The 25,671-nt window shown below is 36.9% G+C and overlaps 2 protein-coding genes across 6 annotated transcripts in view; one reads left to right on the top strand and one right to left on the bottom strand.

Moving 5' to 3' along the window:
* RNF19A (ring finger protein 19A, RBR E3 ubiquitin protein ligase) overlaps positions 1-8,594 on the top strand; it is a 44,949-nt gene extending 36,355 nt beyond the window's left edge. For all 3 annotated transcript variants that reach the window (XM_014867361.3, XM_070481405.1, XM_014867362.3), the window contains exons 6-10: positions 1,081-1,195; positions 1,707-1,868; positions 4,314-4,527; positions 5,602-5,745; positions 6,398-8,594. In XM_014867361.3, coding sequence (XP_014722847.1) covers positions 1,081-1,195; positions 1,707-1,868; positions 4,314-4,527; positions 5,602-5,745; positions 6,398-7,088 — 1,326 coding nt within the window. In that variant the 3' untranslated portion in view covers positions 7,089-8,594. The remainder of the gene's footprint in view (positions 1-1,080; positions 1,196-1,706; positions 1,869-4,313; positions 4,528-5,601; positions 5,746-6,397) is intronic.
* The window catches only part of SPAG1 (sperm associated antigen 1), a 91,484-nt gene continuing 73,343 nt past the window's right edge, over positions 7,531-25,671 (bottom strand). For all 3 annotated transcript variants that reach the window (XM_044743895.2, XM_070481403.1, XM_070481404.1), the window contains 3 exons: positions 24,709-24,873; positions 23,277-23,648; positions 7,531-23,172 (listed from right to left, as the gene is read on the bottom strand). In XM_044743895.2, coding sequence (XP_044599830.2) covers positions 23,041-23,172; positions 23,277-23,648; positions 24,709-24,873 — 669 coding nt within the window. In that variant the 3' untranslated portion in view covers positions 7,531-23,040. The remainder of the gene's footprint in view (positions 23,173-23,276; positions 23,649-24,708; positions 24,874-25,671) is intronic.

Here is a 25,671-nt window from a genome sequence, read left to right as displayed (position 1 = left end):
AGGCCCATTCCCTGGGAACATGTAGTCAATGCTGGGAAACAGGAGTTTGACTAGGAAATATAAATGTTCCTTGCCCCAGGAATGTTCACCCACCTCCGCACCCCAGCCTTTTCACTGTTTAATATATCACTCAAGACTCATTGTATTTTACAGCCTGTAAAATAACCACATAATAATAACGGGTTATTTTATTAAGCCTCATCTGTAATGTTGTACAAGTATTTTATTTTAGATGACCTGTACACTTTTGAGGCTGTTTTGAATTTCTCTTGAAACAGAGGAGAAAATGTACTTTGTAAGCTTTAGCCCTTGCAAACCATGAGAACAAAGATACTGAGCTATTTCCCAAAGTTCATATAGTATCTCCCAAACCACTTCCATGGTGATGCTAAAGTCTGTTTATTAACACCTGTACTGTACAAAGATGCTAAGTAGATCTAACTCCTGTCCTCTGGCAGCATAATTTACTTTCTTTTTTTCTCTCTCTATCCCTTGCTTCGAGCTATAAATGAGAGCCTAGCATTCTGAGTCATTTGATAATATTTTTCTTCATAAAAAAGAATCTGAGGAAAAAATTGATTCTCTTTAATGATGTTTGCTATTATTAGTACTGCTTTTTAAGGTCAATTTTAAAAAAAGATTGTGGGGAGCAAATTTTTATTTAGAAAGAAACCTGGGGAATGCTAAATTTCTTAGAAGTAATCCTGTTAGTCAAGCATCCACCTCATAACTATGTTGAAAATAATATTCTTAATTCCTTCTTCTTTGCTCGAAACATGATTATACTATTCTTGAATAAGATTATAAACACTACTTTTACTTAAGACTGTTTAAAAGTAAACACAAAGTAGAATCTATTAAATCGCTGTCTTATGTAAGCAAATTATTAATAAGCAAATTATGTGTAAGAATATGGTTTAAGAACAATAATACATTTACCTTGAATTAGAGCACTTAACTATGAATTTGTAAGAGAAATCTCTTTATATTTCTAGCAAATATAGGTCTATTTCATTTGAATTAAATATGTAATGTATTTTCTTTTTAATTCCCCACCCCCATTTTTACTTTTAATTCAAGATTCACAATCGATACGAAGGCAAGGACGTTTCAAAGCACAAACGGAATTTGGCCATAGCAGGTGGTGTAACATTGTCTGTAATTGTATCTCCAGTTGTAGCTGCAGTAACTGTAGGTAAGAAAATGCTTAAAAATACTAATTACCTCAAATTTTATAGAATTAAAGTTTTGTGGAAGAATTTTAGAAAACAAAGCATTATATTGTTGAAGATAAGAGAGTTACTTTCTTATTTATTTAAGAACAACTTAAGCTGAGCCTGCAGAAAGCCTCTCATTCAGTAACTGTAATTGGTTAAAAATAGTATAGACTCAAGAGCCTAGCCTTAGGATACTTGGTAAATTATTATTGGCTGATAACCCTTTCCCCCCCAAATACAGTTTTAGCCCTGCTACTTAAAAAGAAAAGGGTTTACATCTGTTTTTTTTCCCCTCATGTGTATCACCCGGAAGGCTAGAACCTTTGAATTTGCTTGTGTCTATTGACAGCTGGATAAATCCACTTTTGGCAAGGGTTGTAAGAACCCTAGCACTTTTCTCCTGTACACCTTCTCTCAGAAAGATTTTGCAAAACTCATCTTTCTGTGATTTATTTTTTGTTTGTAATGACTAATTTAATTCCTCTTTAGGTATTGGTGTTCCTATTATGTTAGCTTATGTCTATGGCGTTGTTCCAATTTCTCTCTGTCGAAGTGGAGGTTGTGGAGTCTCAGCAGGCAATGGTAAAGGAGTCAGGATTGAATTTGATGATGAAAATGATATAAATGTTGGTGGAACTAACACAGCTGTGGGTAAGTCTTTAAGCAAAGGAAAAAAATGTGCTTACTGATAGTTTAAGTAGTGGGGAGGCTGCAGAAGACATACCCATCAGAATTTCCATTGCCCACCTTTTACTAGGCCTAGTAGTGTTCATCCAGAAGCACATCAGCGAAATGAACTGCTGAGGAAAGGTGACTGGATGAAAGAGGGTGGAATAGCTCTAGGTACCTGACCTTCAATGGAAATATAATGCCTCAGAAATTCTAGACTTTTAATCTTAAATTTTGCCTAAAACATCACAAATCAGTAAGAAAAGGAAATGAAGAAAAATACAGTTCATAAAAGAATAGAGATGGCAAATGAGTAGAAAATGTCTTCAAGCAAATGTTATTCAAAGAAATATGGATTAGAAAAATAACTGGAGATGAAAAGGCCCTCATAGACTCCCAGTAGGAGTATAAGTTAATAAACCTTTAAAAATCTGCATGTTCTATTTTCTGGCAATTCTTGTTTTAGAAATTTGTCTTAGGGAAATAATCAGGCAGATGTGCAAAGATGATGTTCACTTCTTACCTCCCTTTCTCTCTTGAACTCACTGCAGTCAGATTTTGGTCCCTACCTCTCCAGAATTTTATCTTTACCACCCCACCAAAGTTGAGTCACCAGTGAGCTCCGTGTTACGAAATAGAGTGGTCTGTTCTTGGTTTTCATCTTAATATAACAGTACCCCTGACGTGGTAGACCATGCCTTCCTTCTTGAAACATTTTCTTTAGTTGTCTTCTGGAAAACCACTTCTCATCTCATCATATCTCCTGGCCACTCCTTCTCAGTCTTCTTTGCTGGTTCATTTTCCTCTTCTAACCTCTAAATTTTGGAGTTTCCCAGGGCTCAGTTCTCAGACTTCTTTATCTATACTCACTCCCTAGGTAATCTCATCTATTAAATAATATATAGACTGACTGCTCTTAAGTTTATATCTAGGCTAGAACTCTCCTTTGAACTTCACATTTGTACATCTAACCCTTCTTTTTAAATAGCTCTTGAATGTCTAACAAAAATTTCAAGCTTAACTTGTCTATAACCAAACTCTTGACTGTAAAACCTGTTGTTCTCTCAGTCATCCTCACTTCTTTAAGTAGTCTCTCCATTCTTGCTGTTGCTTGGGCCAAAAACCCTCACTTAGGATGCTCCCCCTTTCCCTTCTTACCCTACATCTGATCCATCAGCAGATTCTACTGCTTCCTTCTATATGTAGCCATAATCCAACCATTTCTCACCCTCTCCACTGCTATTCCATTAGTCCAAACTACTGTCCTTTCTTGGACAATTGTAATAGCCTCTTAACTGATCTATCAGCTTTTCAGCTGCCACTCACTATTCCATAGTGATACTTGTAAAACGTAACTCAGATCATGTCTCTCTTATGCTCAAAACTCTGCCAGTGCTTCTAACTGTATTGAGGGGGAAAAAATCCAAAGTCTTTATCATGATCCCTAAGGCCCACTTGATCTGTCCCGGACTTCATCTCTAAACTCATCTCTTGTGACTCTCCTATTTTATACCACTCCTCCTTGATGTTTTCAAGGATGCCAAGCACACTTCAACTTCTAGGCTTTTAAACTTGCAATTCCCTCTGCCTGAAATACTCTTCCCCCAGATGATTTCATGGTTCACTCTTTCACTTCCTTTGAGTCTCTACAAGTATTACCTTATCAAAGAGCTTCTTCTCTGATCACACTATATAAAATGCACAGGTATGCACACATGTACTCCTCATCACTCTCACTGCCTTTTATTCACTCCCCTTTAGGCTACTTTATTTTTTCTCATAGCATTTATCACCATATAATTTTATCTGTTGCTCTCCACAACTAGAATGTAAGCTTCTTGAGGGCAAGATGTTGGTCTCTTTGATTCACTATGTCCCCAGTGCTTAGAACACTGTTTGGTATATAATAGGAACTCAAATATTGGAGCAAATAAATGAATCCATCAATGTAAAGCTTGTGAAAAGTACTGTAAAATTTGAATATAGTGGTATTAGATTTTGTTATAGCTTGTAGACAATTGGAACTGTGGAATATATCTAGAAATCAACTTTTGGCCCGTTCTTATTGACCTAGAGAATAATTCATTCTTTAAATGACAGCCTTATTGAAAACTGTCACACAATTTTCCTCCAAGGTCAGTTAAATTTTTCAACCATCAAGTTCTTTATAGAATTTCTAAATCTTCTAGATTCTTTTTTTTTAATTGTAGTGACCATTTAAAACTGAGGGTCGGTTCTTAATCCAACTTTACTCTCTAAGATATTTCTCTTTACTCTTATCTGATGGTTATGGGTCCCTGGCTCCAGGCATCTTTTTTATTCTGTGTATTTTTTATACTTTATGTGATAAAATGTCCTATCTGAAATTTAAGAAGAGGGAAGTTAATAATCATACTTATTTAATTTCTTTGAAATCTTTGCATTTAGATACAACTTCAGTAGCAGAAGCAAGACACAACCCTAGCATAGGGGAGGGAAGTGTTGGTGGTCTGACTGGCAGTTTGAGTGCAAGTGGAAGCCACATGGATCGAATAGGAGCCATTCGAGACAACCTGAGTGAAACAGCCAGCACCATGGCACTGGCTGGAGCCAGTATAACGGGGAGTTTGTCAGGAAGTGCCATGGTAAACTGTTTTAACAGGTAAGGAAAATGTGATTTGTTTTGTTTTGTTTTTGCCTTCCATTAACTACAAATTATTAATTAGATGAGAATTTTGAACACAAAGCATCACAATATACCCATCATGCAGTAGACACTAAGTCTAAGGCATGATGTTCTGCCAGCTTTTCCACTGCACTTGTCAGATTTTACATTCTGAGTCAATGCTGGAGCTGCTTCGGTGGACACAGTAAAGGCAGGACTTAAGCCTGAACCGTATCTCTGGAGGCAGCAACAGCTAGATGTTAGGAAATGAGACATTGGCTGAGTTCTGGGAGAGCAACTGGAGTCACGATATCTGGGAATGCATGAACTGAGGTCAGGAGAGTCTGCCTGCGTTCTTTTATGTATTAATAGTTATTTCATTCTCACCAAGTCTTACCAACAACCATATAGATAAATAGGAATTAAAGCATTTTTATCTTCCCTTGTTTCCTCTTTAATTCACTCTTCTTTGCTTCTCTTAGCTTTGTTGCTGTTGTTTTTTCTTCAAAGTAGGGGAGAGTAAATGAATTAAAAGATAAAATCGGTCATATTTATTTTTAGGTAGTTTACTTTTAAACACAAACTCTTAAGTTATAGTAGTGTATATATTATTATGTCTTTTAAAGAGTCAGATGTTAAATTTATAGAACCATTTTTACCATATAGACGCCCAGGATTTTTTGATTCACTGATCTTTCATGTAGAATAATTTTTTAATGTATTTGGATTTTGTGTTTTGCACTGAAACAAGGCATGCAAAGTGCTACATCCTGAGTGAGAATAGTGGAGCATATTTAAGTTAAAATCATTTATGTCCTTTCTGTGTTATTCTGTTACTACTTTACCTGGCAGACAGCTAATTTTTCCCATTTTATTTGGATGGCTGATACTGTTCAGTGCTGCAGCAGAATTTGAATAATCCAATAAAAGGAAACTGAAAACAATAATGTTTGTAGTTGTTTGTAAAATAGCTTCTTGTTACTAGGGTTCCTAATTGAATTATTAAAGATACATACTGTGGTAGTGCTGATATGTATAATAACAGCTTTTTTTTGATACCCCCTCTTTAAGGTTGGAAGTCCAAGCAGATGTACAGAAAGAACGGTACAGTCTAAGTGGAGAATCTGGCACCGTCAGCTTGGGAACAGTTAGTGATAATGCCAGCACCAAAGCAATGGCAGGATCCATTCTGAATTCCTACATCCCGTTGGACAAGTAAGGAAAAAATTGTTATAAAGTCAGAAGTATTTTTAAAATTAATTTTAGAAGAATTATCCCTATTATTAGGCAAAATTATCATGAATAATGGTCACCAATTACTAAGTTCTCTGGAAGAGAAAATGGTGAGTTGTCCAGAATAGGAAAATCCATAGAGACAGAAAGTAGATTAGTAGTTGCCAGGGACTGGGGAGAAGGAAGAATGGGAACTGACTGCTAAGGGGTATGAGTTTCTTTTGGGGATGATGAAATGTTCTGGCGTTAGGTAGTGATGATGGTTGCACAACTCTGGGAATGTACTAAAAACTACTGAATTGTGCACTTTTAAATACATGAATTTTATGATATGTAAGTTATATCTCAATAAAGCTGTTCTAAAAAATGGAGAAGGTTGGTACCTAAAATAACATAAGCAACAAATGTAGCTGCTTTTTAAAAACATTTTTAAAATTTGTTTGATTATTATAAAGACAATCCTCTTATTCCCAGCAGTTTTTTTTAGTAAAATGTATCCTGGTTAATTTGTTTGGATAGCTTTTATATAGTCTTTGAATTTTTCACACAGAAACCCCTCCTCCTTTGCTGTCATGTGAATAAAAGTAAAAAGGACGTCAGAAATGTATTTATATTTGTTACTTTTATGTTCCAGAGAAGGTAACAGTATGGAGGTACAAGTAGATATTGAATCGAAACCATCCAAATTCAGACACAACAGTGGAAGCAGTAGTGTGGACGATGGCAGTGCCACCCGAAGTCATACTGGTGGTGCATCCACTGGTTTGCCAGAAGGTAAATCCAGTGCCACCAAGTGGTCCAAAGAAGCAACAGCAGGAAAAAAATCAAAAAGTGGTAAATTGAGAAAAAAGAGTAACATGAAGATAAATGAGACCAGAGAGGACATGGATGCACAGTTGTTAGAACAACAAAGCACGAACTCAAGTGAATTTGAGGCTCCATCCCTCAGTGACAGTATGCCATCTGTAGCAGATTCCCACTCTAGTCATTTTTCTGAATTTAGTTGTTCTGACCTAGAAAGCATGAAAACTTCTTGTAGTCATGGTTCCAATGATTATCATGCCCGCTTTGCTACTGTAAACATTCTTCCTGAGGTAGAAAACGACCGTCTGGAAAATTCCCCACATCAGTGTAGCATTTCTGTGCTTACCAAAACTGCTTCATGTTCAGAAGTTCCACAGCTGAATCATATTGCTGAAGAACATGGTAACAAAGGAATAAAACCCAATGTTGATTTATATTTTGGTGAAGCACTAAAAGAAACAAATAACAACCACTCACATCAGACAACGGAATTAAAAGTTGCAATTCAGACTGAAATTTAGACCTATAAATGCTGCAAAATAATTACCACTCAACAGCCTTGTTTGGAGCTGGTGGAACTACATGTGACTCCTTTGTTTCAAGTTACCAGCAAATGCCAGGTTATGTAATCATTATGCAGATACATTTTCTATGTTCAGCAAAGCATTGTGTTTCATGTGGATCTTAATTACCAAACTATGAAATGAAGGCTTTAAAAGTGCATTATTATAAGGACAATAATTCTTAAGAGAAGTATGTTTTGTATGTTTGCCATAAAACATTGCTTGAAGCACACACTTGTGTATTTAGATAGAAATTTGGCTTAATTTATAATCAATATAAAATACTAATGCAGTTCTACAGCATTCTTATAAAGAAAACTTGATGCTTAGGGATAAGTGGTTAGTGACATTTTATTGAAACCACTAAGGGATACTGTTTAAAGAACCTTGCAGGTTACTCTCAGTATATGATACTCTTTGTAACATTTCTATTCATAAGTGGGCATATTCATTTTTTTGTTCATATGCAATGTGGATACATAAAGCTTAATGCAGCCCATTTGCTACCATTTGGATACTTAGAGACTTTGAGCAAGATTATGGCAGTTTTTGCACAACTTTGAAATAGAAATATCTGGTACTCTATAAATCTTATATATTGTTGATGCCAACTTAGAAGAAAAGTAAAGGTAGGTAATTAAGTATACTGACAGCACCAAATAAGATACATAAAACTGCAAAATAAAATTCTATTAGTTTATAAGTATTATAAAAAATTCAGCTTTCACTAAGGGGAAGTTTCCACCCATTGATTCTTGGTGCCTTTAGAATAGACTGGATTTTAAGGGCCTAGTTGTTTGAGAATTTTGCTGTATTGTTTTCCATGATGTCCTCTCTAGCCACCTTGGTTTATGTAGAAAAATACAGGATAGATAAACATAAATATGATTAATAATGACAATGCTGAAAAAGTATTAGCCTACCAAAGACACACTCAGGCTTTAGTGAATAACTTTACATAACCTCACTTTATAAACACATGCATATCTTCTCCAATCATGAAATCAAATCATGGCGCAGAGTTTGTACCAAGTACTGAAGGAGGAGTCCACGTGTGGCTGGCTTTATTTTCTTTTGCTTTTGTTTATGGAAGATGTTCAGCTGACATAAACAGAAGTTGGCCAAAATACTGCCTGTACTGTTAACTTCCTGTATAATTCACTTAAATAAAACAGGTTAACCTCAGTGATAGCAGTTAAAATGTTCCATCTCATGTGTTTCTTTTAAGTATTACCAGTATGGTGCTACTGAGCGTTTTCTTTTGATAAAAAGAAAAATGCCATGGGCTGCAGTCTTTTTCCATCACTTTTTCTCACCAGCTCCATTAATATGCTTATAACACTAGTGCCAGTTATTTTATTTGATAATGCCTATTATGATATTTGTATATTTGTTTGCATTCCAATTTTGTTCAAGAATGAGTGTGTAAACTGCATACATGAAATAAATGTAAATACTAATGTATCACTGCCTTATGGTTTGTGCACAGATTTTTATATGAACAGGAATATTCATTTGTCATGGGGTAGTTTTTCATAAATATTGCAAGCCATTAAGATAATTCTGCATTCTGGTCTCAGCCAGCAGGGAAGCATTTGCTGAACTTCTCAACAAAGAATGTTAGAAACTGTCCTTTCTTCATGTCTAATACCTGCCTGTCCTCCAGAAAGAAGCTGCTTTATTCATCAACATTATTTTTTAAAGTAAATTGGTTGGAAAGTAAACATATTTATAATTGTGAAGAAATAAGTATTATAAATTGTTATCTTAACAGAAAAGTAAAAAGATCTTAAAAGACTATTTTATGGGATTCTACTCTGGCAACATTAGCTTATGGAAATAGAGCCATTAAATTCAAGCTAATAATTGTAATTAAAAGCTTTCTGTTCTCTTAGCCTCTATAAAAGCATAGATGGTTTTTCTGTTTTCTTGTTACATAGTTAATACTTCATGAAAATCTGTATGACTATGTTGACTGCCTTCTTGACATTTTTTAGAAGACTGAAGATTAAGTGGAAAGGTGAATGATTTTAGGAGGAGTACAGCAATACTGATGCCATGAGGAAGCCAGTGTATTCAGTTAACCCCATCCCTTTTCTGGTTGTACCCCCAACCAGAACTGCCTCAGTCTCATTTTAAAATGGTCTAAACCTTTCAGCTGGCTTCAGAAGGTCCTTCATTTCCCAGGGTTCTTTCAAACTTGAATTAATTTGGAACCAAGCCAGATTCCCCTGGAACTCAACTTTGGGCTACCCTAGAATAAGAGAATACTCCAGGGTTCAAGACAGGCCTTAACTCACCAAAATCCTTTTAAAACCCTTTGCACTTTGCTTTCTTTAAAGGCCTATGGGAAAAATTACATGGTAATGAGAGAGAAGAATACAAAGTTTATAGTAGTATACCCTACTGTTTACTATGTAGACCACCACTTTAACTGGGTTCTCTTAAATGTACAAATTCCCAACTTCAGAGTACTGAATTAGTTAGCTTTTTATATTAAATTCACACAATCCATTACTCTTAACCTATTTTCACTGGGAACTGAGTTAATTTGTAAATATGTAAGACTTTCCATAGCATATCATCTAAATATAAACTTTGATCACCACAGGATAAACTATATGATGAAAACCATCAGAGCTATTAATTCCTATGTGATGTGAACAAAATACCTAAACCACTCCTTAGATCATTTTGCCTTTCTATCCAGAGCCATCAAGATTCTCGGGGCTACGTTTTGGTGGGGTTTTTTGCTGAGGAAGATTCCCCCTGAGCTAACATCCGTGACAGTCTTCTTCTATTTTTTAGTATGTGGGCTGCCCCACAGCTTGGCCACTAACAGGTATAGGTCCGCACCCAGGACCAAACCTGGGCCGCCAAAGTGGAGGGTGCTGAACTTAACCACTAGGTCAATGAGGTTGGCCCTCAGCTACATTTTGTATGGCTACTTTTAATGAGTTTGTTGTTTCATTTATTTCCCTTATTAAAGTTTGGGATATCACTGCTGAAAGCTAGTATTTATATACTGGTTGGTTTTGAATGCCCAAAATAGTGTTCATTACACTTCACATGCCAGTCAGAATTTTTGTGATTTCTGCCAGCTTATTTTTTTGTTTAACACAGTAACAAGGTAGATCTGGAGATACAGCGTTGTACCAAATAAACAGACACACTGGCTGCAGCGAGCTCATATTATAGTTGGGAGAGAGACGTAAATAATAAACATATATACAGAGCTTAGAATAATGTCATGATGGGTGCTATGAAAAATACAGGATGGGAAATAAACTAGAGGTATTGGATAGTGCTTTTTAAACAGGGCAAACCAGAGAGATCTCTTTTTAGATGATATTTGTGCAAAGATCTAAAGGAAGTGATGGAGGAACTATGTAGACATACTTAATGGATGAGCATTCCAGAAAGAGATCTCCCAGGTGGATTAATGGACAATTTAGATATCAAACTTGGAGATTTGTCTGATATCTAGTAAGGCAAGTCTGCCACCATTTTTTTTTTTAGAGAGTATCTTGACTGTTCTTGACACTTTACATTTCCATAAACATTTAAAAATAACCTTGTTGAGTTCCACCAATTTTGATTGGTATTTCATTGAATCTATAATTATCAGAGGTCTTTCACATCTTTCATTAATTTTTTTTTTTATGGGAAAGATTTGCCCTGAGCTAACATCTATTGCCAATCTTCTTTTTTTCCCCCCTCTCCTCAAAGCCCCAGTACATAGTTGTATATTCTAGTTGTAGGTCCTTCTGGTTCTTCTATGTGAGCCTCTGCCACAGCGTGGTCACTGACAGCTGAGTGATGTGGTTCTGTGCCTGGGAACTGAACCTGGCCTACTAAAGTGGAGCATGCTGAACTTTAACCACTAGGCCATCAGGGCTGGCTCGTCTTTTGTTAAATTTTATTCCCAGGTACTTGATATTTTTTAGATGTCATTTTCTGTTTGTTACTAATAGTACATAGGAATACAGCTGGTTTTGTGTAATGATTTTTTGAAGTGTCAGACACTTTCTACATACTTTTAAAATATTAACTTATTTACTCCTCAGAACAACTCTGTGAAGGGGTATTCATTATCCCCTTTTTACAGATGAGGAAACTGAAGTACGCAGTTAAGTACTTTGCCCAGAGTTGCATAGCCGATAAGTGGCAAACTGTTTTGTTTCTTCCTCTTCAATCTTTATATCAGATTTTTTTTTTTTCTAGCCCATTGGCACTGGTTAGGACTACAAGTGTTTACTGCTGAATAGCAGTGGTTATGGGCACATTGTTGACTTGTTGATAATCTCAAAGGGAAACCTTTCAACATTTCAACCATTAATTATGATATTTGCTACAGGTGTATTTGTAGATACCCTTTATCAAATTTATTAAATTCTCTTCTAACTCTAAGTTTGCCAAGAGTTTTTACCTTGGGCGATCTGTTGAATTTTATTGGCTGCTATTTGGCAAGGGGTGGAGGGGGCATCTATCATATAATTGTGATTTATTCCTTTAATATGGCAAATTTGATTTTTCAAATGTTAAACTAACCTCTTGCGATAAACTTCAGTATCAGAGTAAGATTGGAATTATGTCTTCCTTCAATGTTTGGTAGAAATTGTCGTCAAGGCTGAGAGCACCAGGTTTTCTTGGTTAGTAAGCAATTCATTTTCATCCATATAATATGAGCAGTAAGGAATGGCAAGTTCTTTCCTCTCTAAGAGTTTACTAAACCTAGAATGTGTAGATTTTGCTGCCTCTCTGGTGACAACATAGTCCTGCTTTTATTATTATTTTTTTTCCCAGCCTTTTGCCTAATGGCATTGGAGCACCTATTTCTGATCTTTTTGTCCTGCATTAAGGAGGTAAAACTTAGATATTTCATAATACCATGTATACCAGGTGCCTCCAAATTCTAAATTCAGGATACAGAGAAAACAGAAATCTTGAAAAGAAAAAACTGTAGGCTTTTGAGGGCAAAGACTTTGTCTTTCCTTTTCTTTTTCCTATAAGTATCTACTTAATAAGTACTTTATATATGAAGAGGGAATTGAGGATAAACTTGCTTTGATGAGACAGAATACCTGAGCAAAGAGAATGAGAATGTTTGTGGACTTAGGCCTCAGAGTTGGTGACCAGTCAGTTTATTCCATTCTACACTAGAGTAAGTTGTTTGAAACAAGACAGTGGCAGAAAAGGCACTTTTAACAAGGTTTTACACTAAATATGTTAGTTTATAAATATTCTGGGATGTATGACGGCTACTGGAACATAATTTTTCAGGGTGGGTGTAACCAAGACATTTTAATTTTGCTTTTGGGGGGGGGCCTTTTGTTTGTTTAAGGAAAATGTAATACTTTCAGCTAGATAAATCATTTTTGCTTTAGAGGTAACGTGCAAACTGATGTTTTAGAGACAGTTGCTATTGAGAGTTTAAACATGCACAAAAGAATTCATTTCCCTTTCCCCTCCTTTTTCCTTTCCCTTTTTTTCTTTGCTCCCTTCTTTCTTTTCTCTGCCTTTCTTTTCACATTACCTTTCCCCATCACTAATACAAATGACCAAGTATGTATGATACTATAGTTTTCTTCATGTTCATATCATCATACACAATGCATATATGCATTAATTTTCTTTTCTTTTCTTTTCTTTTTGAGGAAGATTAGCCCTGAGCTAACATCTGCCGCCAATCCTCCTCTTTTTGCTGAGGGATACTGGCCCTGAGCTACCATCTGTGCCCATCTTCCTCTACTTTATACGTAGGCGCCTGCCACAGCATGGCTTACAAGCAGTGTGTAGGTCTGCACCCAGGATCCAAAACAGCAAACCCCAGGCCGCCACTGAAGCGGAACATGTGAACTTAACTGCTGAGCCACGAGGCCAGCCCAGCATTGATTATTTTCTTGATTTTCTCAATATCTTATAGAAATCAGCCCAAGTCAACTGGTATAGCTCCAATTCATTCTTTTTAATGGCTGCATATTGATGGGCGTTCACTTTGTGTCTTTTTTTTTCTCACTACAAAACACTGCAAGAAACATCCTCATATATAAGTCCTTATTTTCTGCTAGTTTTAATTATGGGAGATAGATTCATGGAAATCAAATGGCTAGGTTGAAAAGTATATGTATTTTAATTTTAACAAGGTTATGAGATTGCCTTCCCAAAAAGGCTGTCATGATTTACAATTTCACTAACAATACATGAGTCTACTTTCCCCTGCGTTCCACCAACAATAGATACTAGAGTTTTATAGTTTTTGCAAGACTGTTTGGGATAAAGTAATATCTATTACCTGATTTTACGTGTGCCTACCACTAGTTAATTTGTACATCTTTTTGTGTGTTTTCTTTTTGATGGGAGGAGGGGAATGGTGGTAGTTGATTTGCTGTTCTGTAAATTGACTATTATATCCTTTGCCTATTTTCTTTTGGGTGGTTTTCTCCTTGGCAATTTAAAAGAGATCTTTATTATAGCTATTATATATTAGAGCTATTATAATAGCTATATCATAATATATAAAGTTGACTTTATTGCTGTGCATTTTATTTTATTCTTAAATTTTATTTGGAATATCTTTAGATTTACAGAAAAGTTGCAAAGATAGTGCAGAGGTTTCCCATACACTCTTTACCCATGTATTATTGTTTTTGCCATATGAAAGCTCTATTGTCAAATATGTCTAATTCTGCATTTCAGATCTTCTAGTCATGGTTAAGGTCTCCCTTGCTCCTAGATTTCTTGTGATATTTTTATTTAATTTTTTACATTTGCTTTAATCTGTCTTGAATTTGTTTAGTATAATATAGAGGTCCAATCTTATTTTCTTCCAGATGGAAAGCTATTTGTGATGACACTGTTTGTTAAATAATCTGTCCTTTTCCCACAGCTCCGAATACTACCTTTATACTGGAATTTCTAGATTGCTACCAAAAAGCCTGCTGGGATTTTGATGGTGATTGCTTTCGTCAATTTGGGGAAAATTGAAATCTTAACAATATTGAGTCTTCTGATCCATGAATATGGTGTATCTACCCATTTATTGGGTTTAACTTCTCTCAACAGTGCTTTGTAGTTTTCGGTGTACAGATCTTTTTTAAAATCTCAATTTCGGATTCATTTCCAGTATATAGAAATACAATTAATTTTTGTAGATTGATCTTGAATCCTAGAAACTTATGTCACTTTTATTAATTCGAATAGCTTTTTAGTAGATTCTATAGGATTTTTCTACATAGACAATCATATCTGCAAATAAAGTCAGTTTTACTTCTCCCTTTGCAATCTCGATGCCTTTAGTAACTTCTTTGTGTGTGTGTGGGGGGCCTTATTGTACTGGCTTCAACCTTCAATAACTACAGTGTTGAATAGGAATGGTAAAAGTAGACAACTTTACCTTGTTTCCAGTCATAGATTGGAAGTATTTAATCTTTCACTCATCCTCAGCTTTATTCCTTCTGGTAAATTCTTGACAAGCTTAGAGGGGTAGCCTTTTTGGACTGATTGGAGGACTCTGCCTCTAAGTAAGTTATTGTCTGCATTGGTGAGTTGCTTTATTTTTCCTCAATTTTTAAAATTGAGATATGGTTCACATATCACAAAATTCACCCTTTTTAAAGTGTGTAATTCAGTAGTTTTTAATATATTCACAAGGTTTTGCAACCATCATCACATTCTAATTCCAGAACATTGTTATCACTCCAAAAAGAAACCTTGTACCCATTAGCAGTTCCCATCCCCCCCTCCTATCAGCCCCTGGAAATCACTAATCTATTTTCTATCTGCATAGATTTGTCCATTCGAGACATTTTATATGAATGGCCTTTTGTGTCTGGCTTCTTTCACTTTACAACATTTCCTAGGTTCCTCTATGGAGTAGCATATATCAGTACTTCATTCCGTTTTACGGCTGAGTAATATTTTATTATATATGGATATACCACATTTTTGTTTATTCATTCATCAGTTAGTTGATGGACATTTCGGTTGTTTCCACCTTTCTGGCTCTTATAAATGATGCTGCTATGAACATTTGTGTTTAAGTGTTTATGTGAACATGTGTTTTAAGTTTTCTTGGGTGTGATACTAGGAATAGAATTGTTGGGTCATATGGTAACACTGTTTAACTTTTTTGAAGAACTGCCAAACTGTTTTCTAAAGCAGCAGCTGTACCGTTTACTCCACCAACAATATATGTGGTTTCTAATTTCTCCACATCCTTGCCAACATTTGTTATTGTCTGGGTTTTTTGTTTTGATGAGGAAGATTGTCCCTGAGCTAACATTTGTGCCAGTCTTCCTCTATTTTGTATGTGGGTCACCGCCACAGCATGGCTTGATGAGTGGTATGTAGGTCTGAGCCTGGGATCCAAACCCACAAAACCTGGGCCACCCAAGCAGAGCATGCGAACTTAACCACTATGCCACTGGGCCAGCCCCATTGTCTGTCTTTTTTATTAAAACGATCCTCGTGAAATCTTTGCCCTTGTTTTAGCACAAATATGAATTAAGATTGAAATTTTGTTTGTTGAACTAGTCCTCCCAACCCACTGCTTAATTATAGCAAATACTTGGTCCTATTTGAGTGGAAAACTGACATAAAAAAGGTCAAATGGCAGCTCGTAAGATTAAATTTTCAGCTATTTTTGGATTTGACTTAGGTCACTATGATAACGCTAAGGATAAATAGAAAACCAAGTCAGTTTGGTTTGTAAGTATCCTGTCTGGTTTCTGCTTGCTACACAGTGAAGCATGCTGCAGTGGCAGAGTTTTAAGCTAAATTTGTAATGCATTGAGATACTGGACATTCTACAGTAAAGTAGTTCCATCATACTGAGCTCTTCCTTCTCATCTACTCAACTCTATTTGAAAACCTTAGATTTTACCTCTTCCTGAAAACGTTCTTGATTAACTGAGCTTGGCTGTTTTAATTACTTTGACACTTGAACATTTCACTGATGCTTTTTTTTCCCCATTAGAGTCTCTTGGACTTAGTTTTATTTTCTGTTTCTTCCAACTTAGTCATAAGCTCATTAAAAGCAGGAGCTATCTTTTTTATTTGTCCCCTACAATACTTTATTCAGAGGATCATAAATACTTAGTTAAGTTTACAATGTTTATGAAACTCAGATATTAGTTATTGTACACTCGGCTTCCAGGACAGTGGGTGGTATGTTCCAACTTGCCTAAGAATCACAGAGATATTTTCAAAGTCAGATTCCCAACCCCTTGGACTCTAAGATTCTCAAGTGATTCTGATGCAAATATTCCAAGAACTACTGTTTAAGAAATAGAGTGTCATTATAAACTTCTCAACAGTAGGAACTTCTCTAATCTGAATGTTCAAAACCAGAGCACCTTTTTGGGAAATGTCCTCTAGATTTTTTATGCAACATTTACTAAGCACCCACCAGCCTATGCCAGACTCTGAATGTACGACTGTTTGTGCTGGCTCACCCTCAGAACAGTGACAGGTTGGAAAAGAAGGATACGTGCTATTACAAATAGATTCTCTGTGCAGCTCAACCTGTGGCGTAATCTCTTGGCTGTTGTAACATGACTAATTTCTAGGAGATGGCACCAGATGTCCAAGGCCAACCATGTCTCTGGCTATACTATTTCTATTGGAGGGGTCTTAAATGGGTATCTTATCTGTGAAGGTGTCCATAGTATTTGAAAAGAGCTTTCTTATCCTAACAACATAAATGAGATTAGTATACTTATGGGAAGAAAGCAATTTACACATAGAAGGAAAGATAAGGTACTTATTAACTACCATCGGACATTTTACATGATCTACGTAATGCTACAATCCTGAATGGTAAGATCTCTCTCCTCATTTTGCAGATGAGGAACCTAAAGTCTTCAAGGTTTTACAGCCCCTGAGTATCAGAGTTGGGATTTAATTCCAGGTTTATCTGATGCCAAAATCTATGCTCTAAAGCAGTTTCCTGATAAAAAGAGAGGAGGCAGCTGTAAGAGTCTCTTATACTCTGTCTCCTGCTTGTTTTTCATTTACCTTTCTACCATCAGCCTTCAACCATCTCTTTTATTTGATTTTTGGCAAAAGGCATCAAAACCTGTAACCTTGACAAAATTCATTATATTCTGGAGACAGAGATTTCTGCTAACAGACATCCCTCGAGTAGAGAATTGAGAGATGCAGGATTCTATGACTTCTACATCAGTCTTGAGGGGTCTTTTTGGTCTGAGTGGTGCCAACTGGCTAGTAGGGGAGTAAAACAAAGTCCAAATGGACAGACTTTGCTCCATCCTGTTCCTGGATAGCAAAACCCATAATATATTAGAAAACAAGTGTAAGAAAATATCTTCATTTTGTTTTGTTTTTTGAGGAAGATTAACCCTGAGCTAACACCTGCTGCCAATCCTCCTCTTTTTGCTGAGGAAGGCTGGCCCTGAGCTAACATCTGTGCCCGTCTTCCTCTACTTTATATGTGGGACACCTGCCACAGCATGCCTTGACAAGCAGTGTGTAGATCCGCACCTGGGGTCTGAACTGGCGAACCCTGGGCCACTGAAGCAGAACGTGTGAACTTAACTGCTGCGCCACCGGGCTGGCCCCAAGAAAATATCTTTGAAATCACTTTAACATAATGTTCTGCTACATCTCACAATTAATCTCTTTGCACACAACATAGCATCAACCATTTTGGCCTTCCCCCTGCGAAGGCCTCTAGTGAAGAGTACACCGTTTCTAACAGTGAGGCACCACAAGTTGATCACATGAAGTGAGTTTTCACCAAGATGCATAAGAAGTGGAAATGAAAAGGTTAAACTTACAGTTGCATGTCTTTGAAGCTTTCCTGACAAACATCAAATTCTCAATATTTGACACCACTTTCTGGCGTCAGCTTGTAGAGCCTTTGCATTTTGAGACCTCGTTGATGACGGAGGTACTCTGAATTTGCCTAGATAAATTATTGCTCATTCTGAGCAATTCACCAATAGAATAGCCAGTTTAGATTCAGTGCTGTAGCTGCCCTAAGGCTTTGCTTCTTCACCTTCCAATTTCACCTCCTTTGCCCACAAATGTCAGCAAAAGGGCAAAACCAAGACAGTCACAGTTTCTCAGCATTTCACATTACACAATATTCTCTTGTGTTATTTGGGTTTTGATATAAATAAAGGGATTAGATTTAGATGAAACGATCTCTAAAAAACCTCTTCAGACTACAATGTAACTCAATTCTATGACTAAGAAAAGGCTTCTGTGTTTGATCAAGGTTGTTAAGAGCAGTTTCAATAGTGATGGGAGGTAGAAGTCAAATTTTTTTTTTTTAAAGATTGGCACCTGAGCTAACTGTTGCCAATCTTTTTTTTTCCCCTGCTTTTCATCCCCCCAGTACATAGTTGCATATTTTCGTTGTGGGTCTTCTAGTTGTGGCATGTGAGATGCCTCCTCAGCGGCGCCTGATGAGCGGTGCCATGTCCGCACCCAAGATCCGAATAGGCAAAAACCCTGGGCCGCTGAAGTGGAGCGTGCGAACTTAACCACTTGGCCACAGGGCCAGCCTCCAAATTTCTTTTAAGAAAGGAAATTTGGGAGGTCAGAAAGATGGAGGAAGTTATCTATTTTTAAAAATACAGTTATATGTTACTTGACAGGGCTGCGTTCTGAGAAATGCGTTGTTAGGCAATTTTGTCATTGTGTAAATGTCATAGAGTGCACTTACACAAACCTAGATGGTATAGCCTGCTACACACCTAGGCTATATGGTTCTGATCTTATGGGACCACCACTGTATATACCGTCTGTCGTTAACTGAAACATTATTACGCAGCACACAACTGTGTGATGGTGTAGGAAAGGATGGAAGCTTAGAGGGACTTTTCTTTAGGTGGGGAAGAGTTGAGTTGGTTTGAAGGCTGAGAGGAAGGCAGCCACAGAAAAGGACATATTACAGATGCAAAAAAGGTGTTAATCTAAAGTCCTTGAAAAGGGGATTGGATCATGTATCGGCATTAGAAAGGAGAGGGAAGACTACTTTCTGAGAAAAGAGTGGGGAAAATTTGGTGCTAAGTCAAACGGAAGGGAAGCTGATTGGAGCAGGCATATGGGATGGCCTCAGTTATTTCAGTTAAGTTTAAGAGGCTGAAGGCAACCAGGGGTGGTGGACATAGGATCATGTGGTAACAACTGCAGAGACTGGACATTAATCGATGGTCCATAGTTAGGAGATGTGGAACCCTAGATTCAGGTTCTACACACAGGGAGCTTTCATATTGTCCATGAACCAGTATATAGCTTAAAAGGTATTTTCATATTATTTCACAACAAACAATGTCAGCCTCGATGATATTTACTAATCATTTAAAAATACGTAAACTTAAGCCCAGTGATTGTGATTTGCTTGAGTGTTATACACCTAGTAAGTATTGTCACATACGGTTTTAATTTAGAGCCTTTGGGTTTTTTCCCTTCTTTTCTGTTTTAATATTTTGTCTTTCACTCTTATGTCTAGAAATATGCTTATAAGGTCCCTAAGGCATGAGTTTAAGCTTTCATGATAAATCACCCTCACTCTATATAAAATTACTCTGAGATTTTTCTACTTCCAGATGCATGATTTACAGCAACCCATTAGAGAAAACAAATGCTAACATTCTACTGAAATACTTTAATATATGTACCGCAAAATATAAAGTTAGTAATGCTTCTCATTCATCAAATGAAGATTTATTGAATCTCTTTTGTGCCAGGCATTTTGCTGAGCAATATGGGGAACAGAACTAGACGTTTTCTGTCTTAGACAAGTCAACTCAAAACACCAAAACGATGCTTAGAGCTATGGTAGAGCTACGCAGATGGCAATATGAGAAAAGAAAGATCATTTAACTCAGCCAAGGCAGGTAAGGAAAATCCTCTGGGAGGTGACATTTGAACTGGACTTAAAGGATGACTCAGAATTAGCCTTGTTTTTTGGAGGGAAGAGGGGAGAGCATTTGGAACAGGGAAACGTCCTGTGCAAAACCAGTCAATGTTGGGTGTGCTGTATTTGGTTAATGAAACAGTGCACCTGGGTGAAATAATGGATGCAGAGTTTGAGAGACCAAGAAAAGTCTAGGATGAATCTGAAGTTTCTGTCTTAGGCCAGTGTATGAATGCTGCTAACTTCCCACAAGATACGAAGTAAGTGAAGTTTGAGTTTGAGGGAACTGAGTTCAGTTTGGGGCGTATTACATTTGAAGTGTCTGTGAGACATCCATGTGGAGATGAACGGTTTGAAGTTGTTTTTACAGGTCGGGAGCTCAAGAAAGATTTAAGGGCTTAAGGCAGAAGAGATACAGAGACAGATTGTGAGAGGTTAAGTCTGGATATAATTACAAACAATCCAAAATCTCAGTGACTTTACAGAAAAAAAGTGTCTCTTGTTCACGCTATTCGTCCAATGAAGATCGGCAGGACTGTGCTTCAGACCGACACTCACAGAACCAGGCTGATGAAGGTGTCATCATCCTGTAACCCGCTAACTGGAACCTGAGACCTTCTCAGTCACTCTAGCAAGGGAAAGACCGTGGAGGCCTCTGCGCCAGCTCTTGAATACTTTGGCCCAAAAGTAACACATCACTTCTACCTCTACCCTGTTGGTGGAACTGGTCACGTGGCCCTAACCAATCACAAAGAGGCTGAAAATACAGCCTTATGTGTGCCCAGAAGGGCAAGAAAACCAGGTATTGGTTAAGACTAGTAATGCCTGACTCACAAAGGAAACTGTATAATTAAAACTCTGATATTTCTACCATTTTATATGCAGCATACAGCTTTCCATTCTATCCAACTATCATTTCTTCAGGTTTATCACACAAATTTTGTACTCCACTCACGTTAAGATTACATGCAGTTCCCTGAACATGCCCAGTTATTTCACACTTGGATTCAACATGCAGCTTCAACATGCATCTTCATGCCTTTGCATCTCCTGTTTCCTCTGTCTGCTATGTCCTTTTCTCTCAAGCTACAAAATTACTTCCTTGAAACCTTCCCTAATGCTCTCAAGGGCAGGACTGGGCATTCCTCTTGCTCTGTGTAATCACTAGAAATCTTGTGGCAGAATTCTTAACCTCTTACGTCCTTTCTTCTTAAAACTCACCAGGCTCGCTGCTGGAAACACTTCTTTTGTTTTCCAGAAGGTGGTGCTAAAGCTCCAGTTCATGGTTTCTCCTTTGCCCACAGACACGAGTCTGTTTTTCTCAGAACACTCCGACGTTTTCTCGCTGCCACCGCACTCAGGGTCACGCACAAGGATCCGGGCACAAGAATGGGAGGAGGTGTGCGTGTAGCACTGGGGGCGTTAGGGGTGCCCTTGACCCGGTGGGGAGATCCTTGAGTGGGGTACTCCCAGGACTTCCTGTGCAAGTCCTGAAGCTGTCAGCAGGAACCACTTTCCTTTAATGCCCTTTGATATTCTCATCTGCTTCCTTCACTTTCCCTGCCCTCCCCTCAGTCATGGAGGTCCCACTTCAGCACTCTGGGTGCTGCTGGAGAAATGGGTTTCTTCAGCCACAGCCCAGAGGACTGAGATGGCCTGGCACTCACTCACCGCTTTCCACCTCCTCTGAGGGAGAGGTTGCTGATGCCGGACAGCTCAGCGCCGTCCAGCTAGGTGCTGGGTATGTAACCGTTAACAAAAGAGAACGTTTCCTTTTTATGTCTCTACTGTGAAGTTACTAACACTCTATCATTTACCTTTACAAAAATTTAATAACATTAAAAAGAAGAAAACTTTGCTTGAAGACTAAATACCCATTACAGTAGATTTTTCATTTGTGAATAAAGGAAAGAACAGTTTAAAAGAAAAATGGCACAGTTTGAAAGGTACCATTTACCCACAATGATTTTTAGAATAGTTTATAATTCAAAAAGATTACATAATATTCATCTTTCATCCTCACTTCTAAAGAACAAGAAAATGGTCCAGAAAAAGAACTGACTAAAGACTACAGAAATAAATGACAGTACACTGATAGAGACCTGAATGTTGTATTGTAAGAAATACCTTTACTTTGACCCAGTTAACAAAGGAGCGCTCAATGCGATAAGAGGTCTTCACTTTCCCTTTTACATTAAGGGAATAAATATGGTCATGCTTAAAGGGAAAAAAAGATTGGGGCAGGGGAAGAAGACATTTAAATGTTTGAGAAAAATGTGGAGGTGACAATTCAAGTAGAAACACAGGCTTGGTTTGCTATTATATAATGGTTGTTTTGTTATTGCTTATATAAGCAATATATAAGAGAAAGTAGTTTTTTAAAATCTAGTAAAAACTGGTAGAAGTTTTTGGTAATTTTTGTTAATTATTAGGCAATGCTTCCATATTAGAAAAAATACGTTCCTCTTATAGTTCTAAAGTAATAATCACAATTTAATAATCATTTCATATGACAGACTTATATTGCATTTCATCTTAGTGGAATATAATCCGCAAGTAGTATAAAATGGGATTTATATATATCTTGGCAGGAAATAAAGGTGATATAATAATCACTCTTACTGATCTCCACTTTTAAAAATGAATTTTAAAGAAACACATTTCTATCAAACTTAAGAGGACTCCATAATCCAAAAAAATGTAATTTAACTCAAGTTTTTAACGAGTTATTAAAAGAAAATGTATAATATAAATTAAAATGCATTTTAACAAGTTCCAAATATACTTATTATTAAATATAAAGATGTTAGTGCTGGTACATAAGAAAATATTTACAACTAATAAAAAGGAGATTGTAGAATATACATGTTCTATGTATAAAAATAAGTAAAATATTTTATAGTCCAGACCAAGGGATCTTTTCTAAGCCAGGTTTTATCCATGCTACTCTATTACAATACCATTTCATTAACATTACTGGGACAGATACATGCATGGAAGAAATCTAACAATAATCTTGATTTAAAGCTCATACTGCCTTTTTAGGGCTTGTACGTCTTCTAAAGTAAAATGTTTATTTGGCCTGTCTGAGAGGTTATCAAAGAGCTGTTCAATTTGCTCCTTTTGGCCTTTGCTAATTAGTGTCAACATCATCTGAAAGAAAGAGAAAAACTATATTAGCATAAAAAATTTTCATTTTAAATTTATAGAAACCCTAAAAAAAAATATCAATGTTAATACGATATTTTGCCACTTACCTTAAACCTTTCTGCTTTACTCAGATATAAAAGATGCTGATACACCAGTGAGGGATTTTCATCAATAAGATTATTTTTCAGAGCCTGAATGAGGAGGAGGAATGTATCCCCTTCAAGTTTGTTACTCAACAACACTGGCAAATCTTTTGGTTCAGTGATGGCTAAAAGGTGTGCACAAGCTTCTTTATCTTTCCTACTACTGATGGCGTTTATAACCTGACCAAATTCATAGGCATTGTTAGGCTTGATGATTGACAGTTTTTCATAGTATTCTGGTGGCCCATTGCTTGTGTCCCCCTTCTCAGAAGCAAGGCAGTCAGTGGAGACCTCCTCTGAGGTCCTCTCAGGCTCTTCTTCATGGCCTTCATTCACCTTCATGAGGAAAAAAATTATACTGTGACACAACAGCCACCACACACATCCCAAGTTACATTTATTAAAATGGGAACCAACTGAAAAACACAAGTAGGTTGTATTTTAGTCAAGTTCTAAGTGAAAAATGTGTAATTTGTAATAAGTCATAAAATCTACTTTTTTCAGGAAGAGAAGTTTTAAGATAAGTATCCATAGTTTTAAAAAATGTTTTGACATTGAAAATGTGACAAAATTTTTAAATAATTTTCCATGAATAAAGCTGCTGTATAAAAGACGACCTAGAACAACTTTATTTCTTTTTCATGATAAATTTTACATTTACTTATTTCTTTACATTTAACAGAGAAGTGAACTTCCATTTTTCAGTTCCCTAAAAATAGTTTTTTCTTCCCTTCTTAGGGGGAAAAAACTTCCTAGCTTCTCTCACATATTAGCCTCTTACTTTTAGTGGAAATGTAAGACGATAAATGGGATGATATAAGCATTCACAGGAGTTCACGAGCTGACATTCTTTACCAAAGGCAAAGCAAAAAGCCAGCACAAGACACTGAGTTATCTGAAATCACAAAGGCAGGTTTGATTCTTGGATTCCAAGATCTCTGATGAAGCCAGTCTCATTTCAGAGTGCTAAAAAGGTCTGAACCAATCTGGAAAATCTCTATGGGTTCTGGTTTGCAAGGCCACTGAAACTGGGTCAGTCCTGTCAGGATTCTCCAGGCCTACCCTGAAGAAAAGCTCAATGGCCATAGGCTCCCAGAGCAATCTGGAATGGGAGCAATACAAACCACAGGCCAGAAGGGGAGGTGGGGGGCAAAGAAAAAAAGAACCTCAGTAATGCAGACTCCCAATATTGCCCACGGACCCAAGTTGGGAAATAGAATGGCTGATTACCACAGCAAAGGAAAACTTTCGTCTTTAAAATTGGTTAAAATTTTTCATTGATTATCAGAAAAATAACACAAAATGAAAAAATGTTTAAAGAACTCAGAGGAATATGACCTTAGAATCCAATATAAGATCCTCAAGAGTAATTTCAAAGATAATCAATTACAAATACCTCTTGAATCTCAATTTTCCTTCTCTCCTTTTCTTTGCTGAATGACACTGTATTATCCTTAATAGTCAGGAATCTGGTCACCTCTTCCAGCTCTGCCTTTGCCTCAACAATACTTGAGTCTAACAGGATAACTTTATTGAGATCGTTTAAACTCTTCTGATAATTCTGAAAGTAGAAAGGCAGAGAAAGTAATTTCCATAAATAAAAGGAGAAGGGGCGCAGATCAGCCCAAGTGGGAGTGAGAACGCTCAGCTGAGTGGTGCAGTGTGTGTACAGTGGGTTCCCATTAGCACCACGATGATCGAGTGAGGCCCCTGCGGTAACTCTTAGGCTAAAATATTAGAACTCATAACACAGCAAACATCCCCTACAGAAGAAAGGGGACAGAATCTGGAGTTAGAAGACTCAAGTTCGATTCTGTTTCACCACAATCTTCACAGTCCCTAACACATGGTAGGCATCTGTTGTCTGCTAAATGAATGAAAGAAAGAATGAACATTCTCATATTTGCACCTACTAGCAGTGAAACTTGAACAAGATCCCATTTAACCTGAGCGTCAGTTTTCTCATCTTTAAAAAAATGATAAGAGCTTCTCTACTCTAGTTTTTACAAGGCTGTACCAAGTAATAAATGAATTAATAAAATCATATATGAGTGGTTTAAACCTATAAAAGGGTATACAAATGTTAGTTGTTACCATAATATCTTGTTCCATAAAACCCTTCAAAGTTGTATACTGTAATACCCTAGAGTCAACGTTCATTCTTCCATAGAGTCAGTCAGTACACCGGGGAGGTTGAGGGGGAAGAAAAGGAATCTAAGCTTAACAAAACACAGCACAGAACTGGTAGCAGAAACAGATGCCACAAAATCACAGTCTGTTGTGACGGGCCATATTCTAGAACTAAAGACTAGATCCAGGTTTTGATTAAACCAAAATTAATTCTGTGAGGAGGCGAAAA

This window comes from Equus asinus, chromosome 12 (genome assembly GCF_041296235.1).
Source record: "Equus asinus isolate D_3611 breed Donkey chromosome 12, EquAss-T2T_v2, whole genome shotgun sequence".
NCBI classification, from domain to species: domain Eukaryota; kingdom Metazoa; phylum Chordata; class Mammalia; order Perissodactyla; family Equidae; genus Equus; species Equus asinus.
This window is presented reverse-complemented; position numbering and strand designations above follow the sequence as displayed.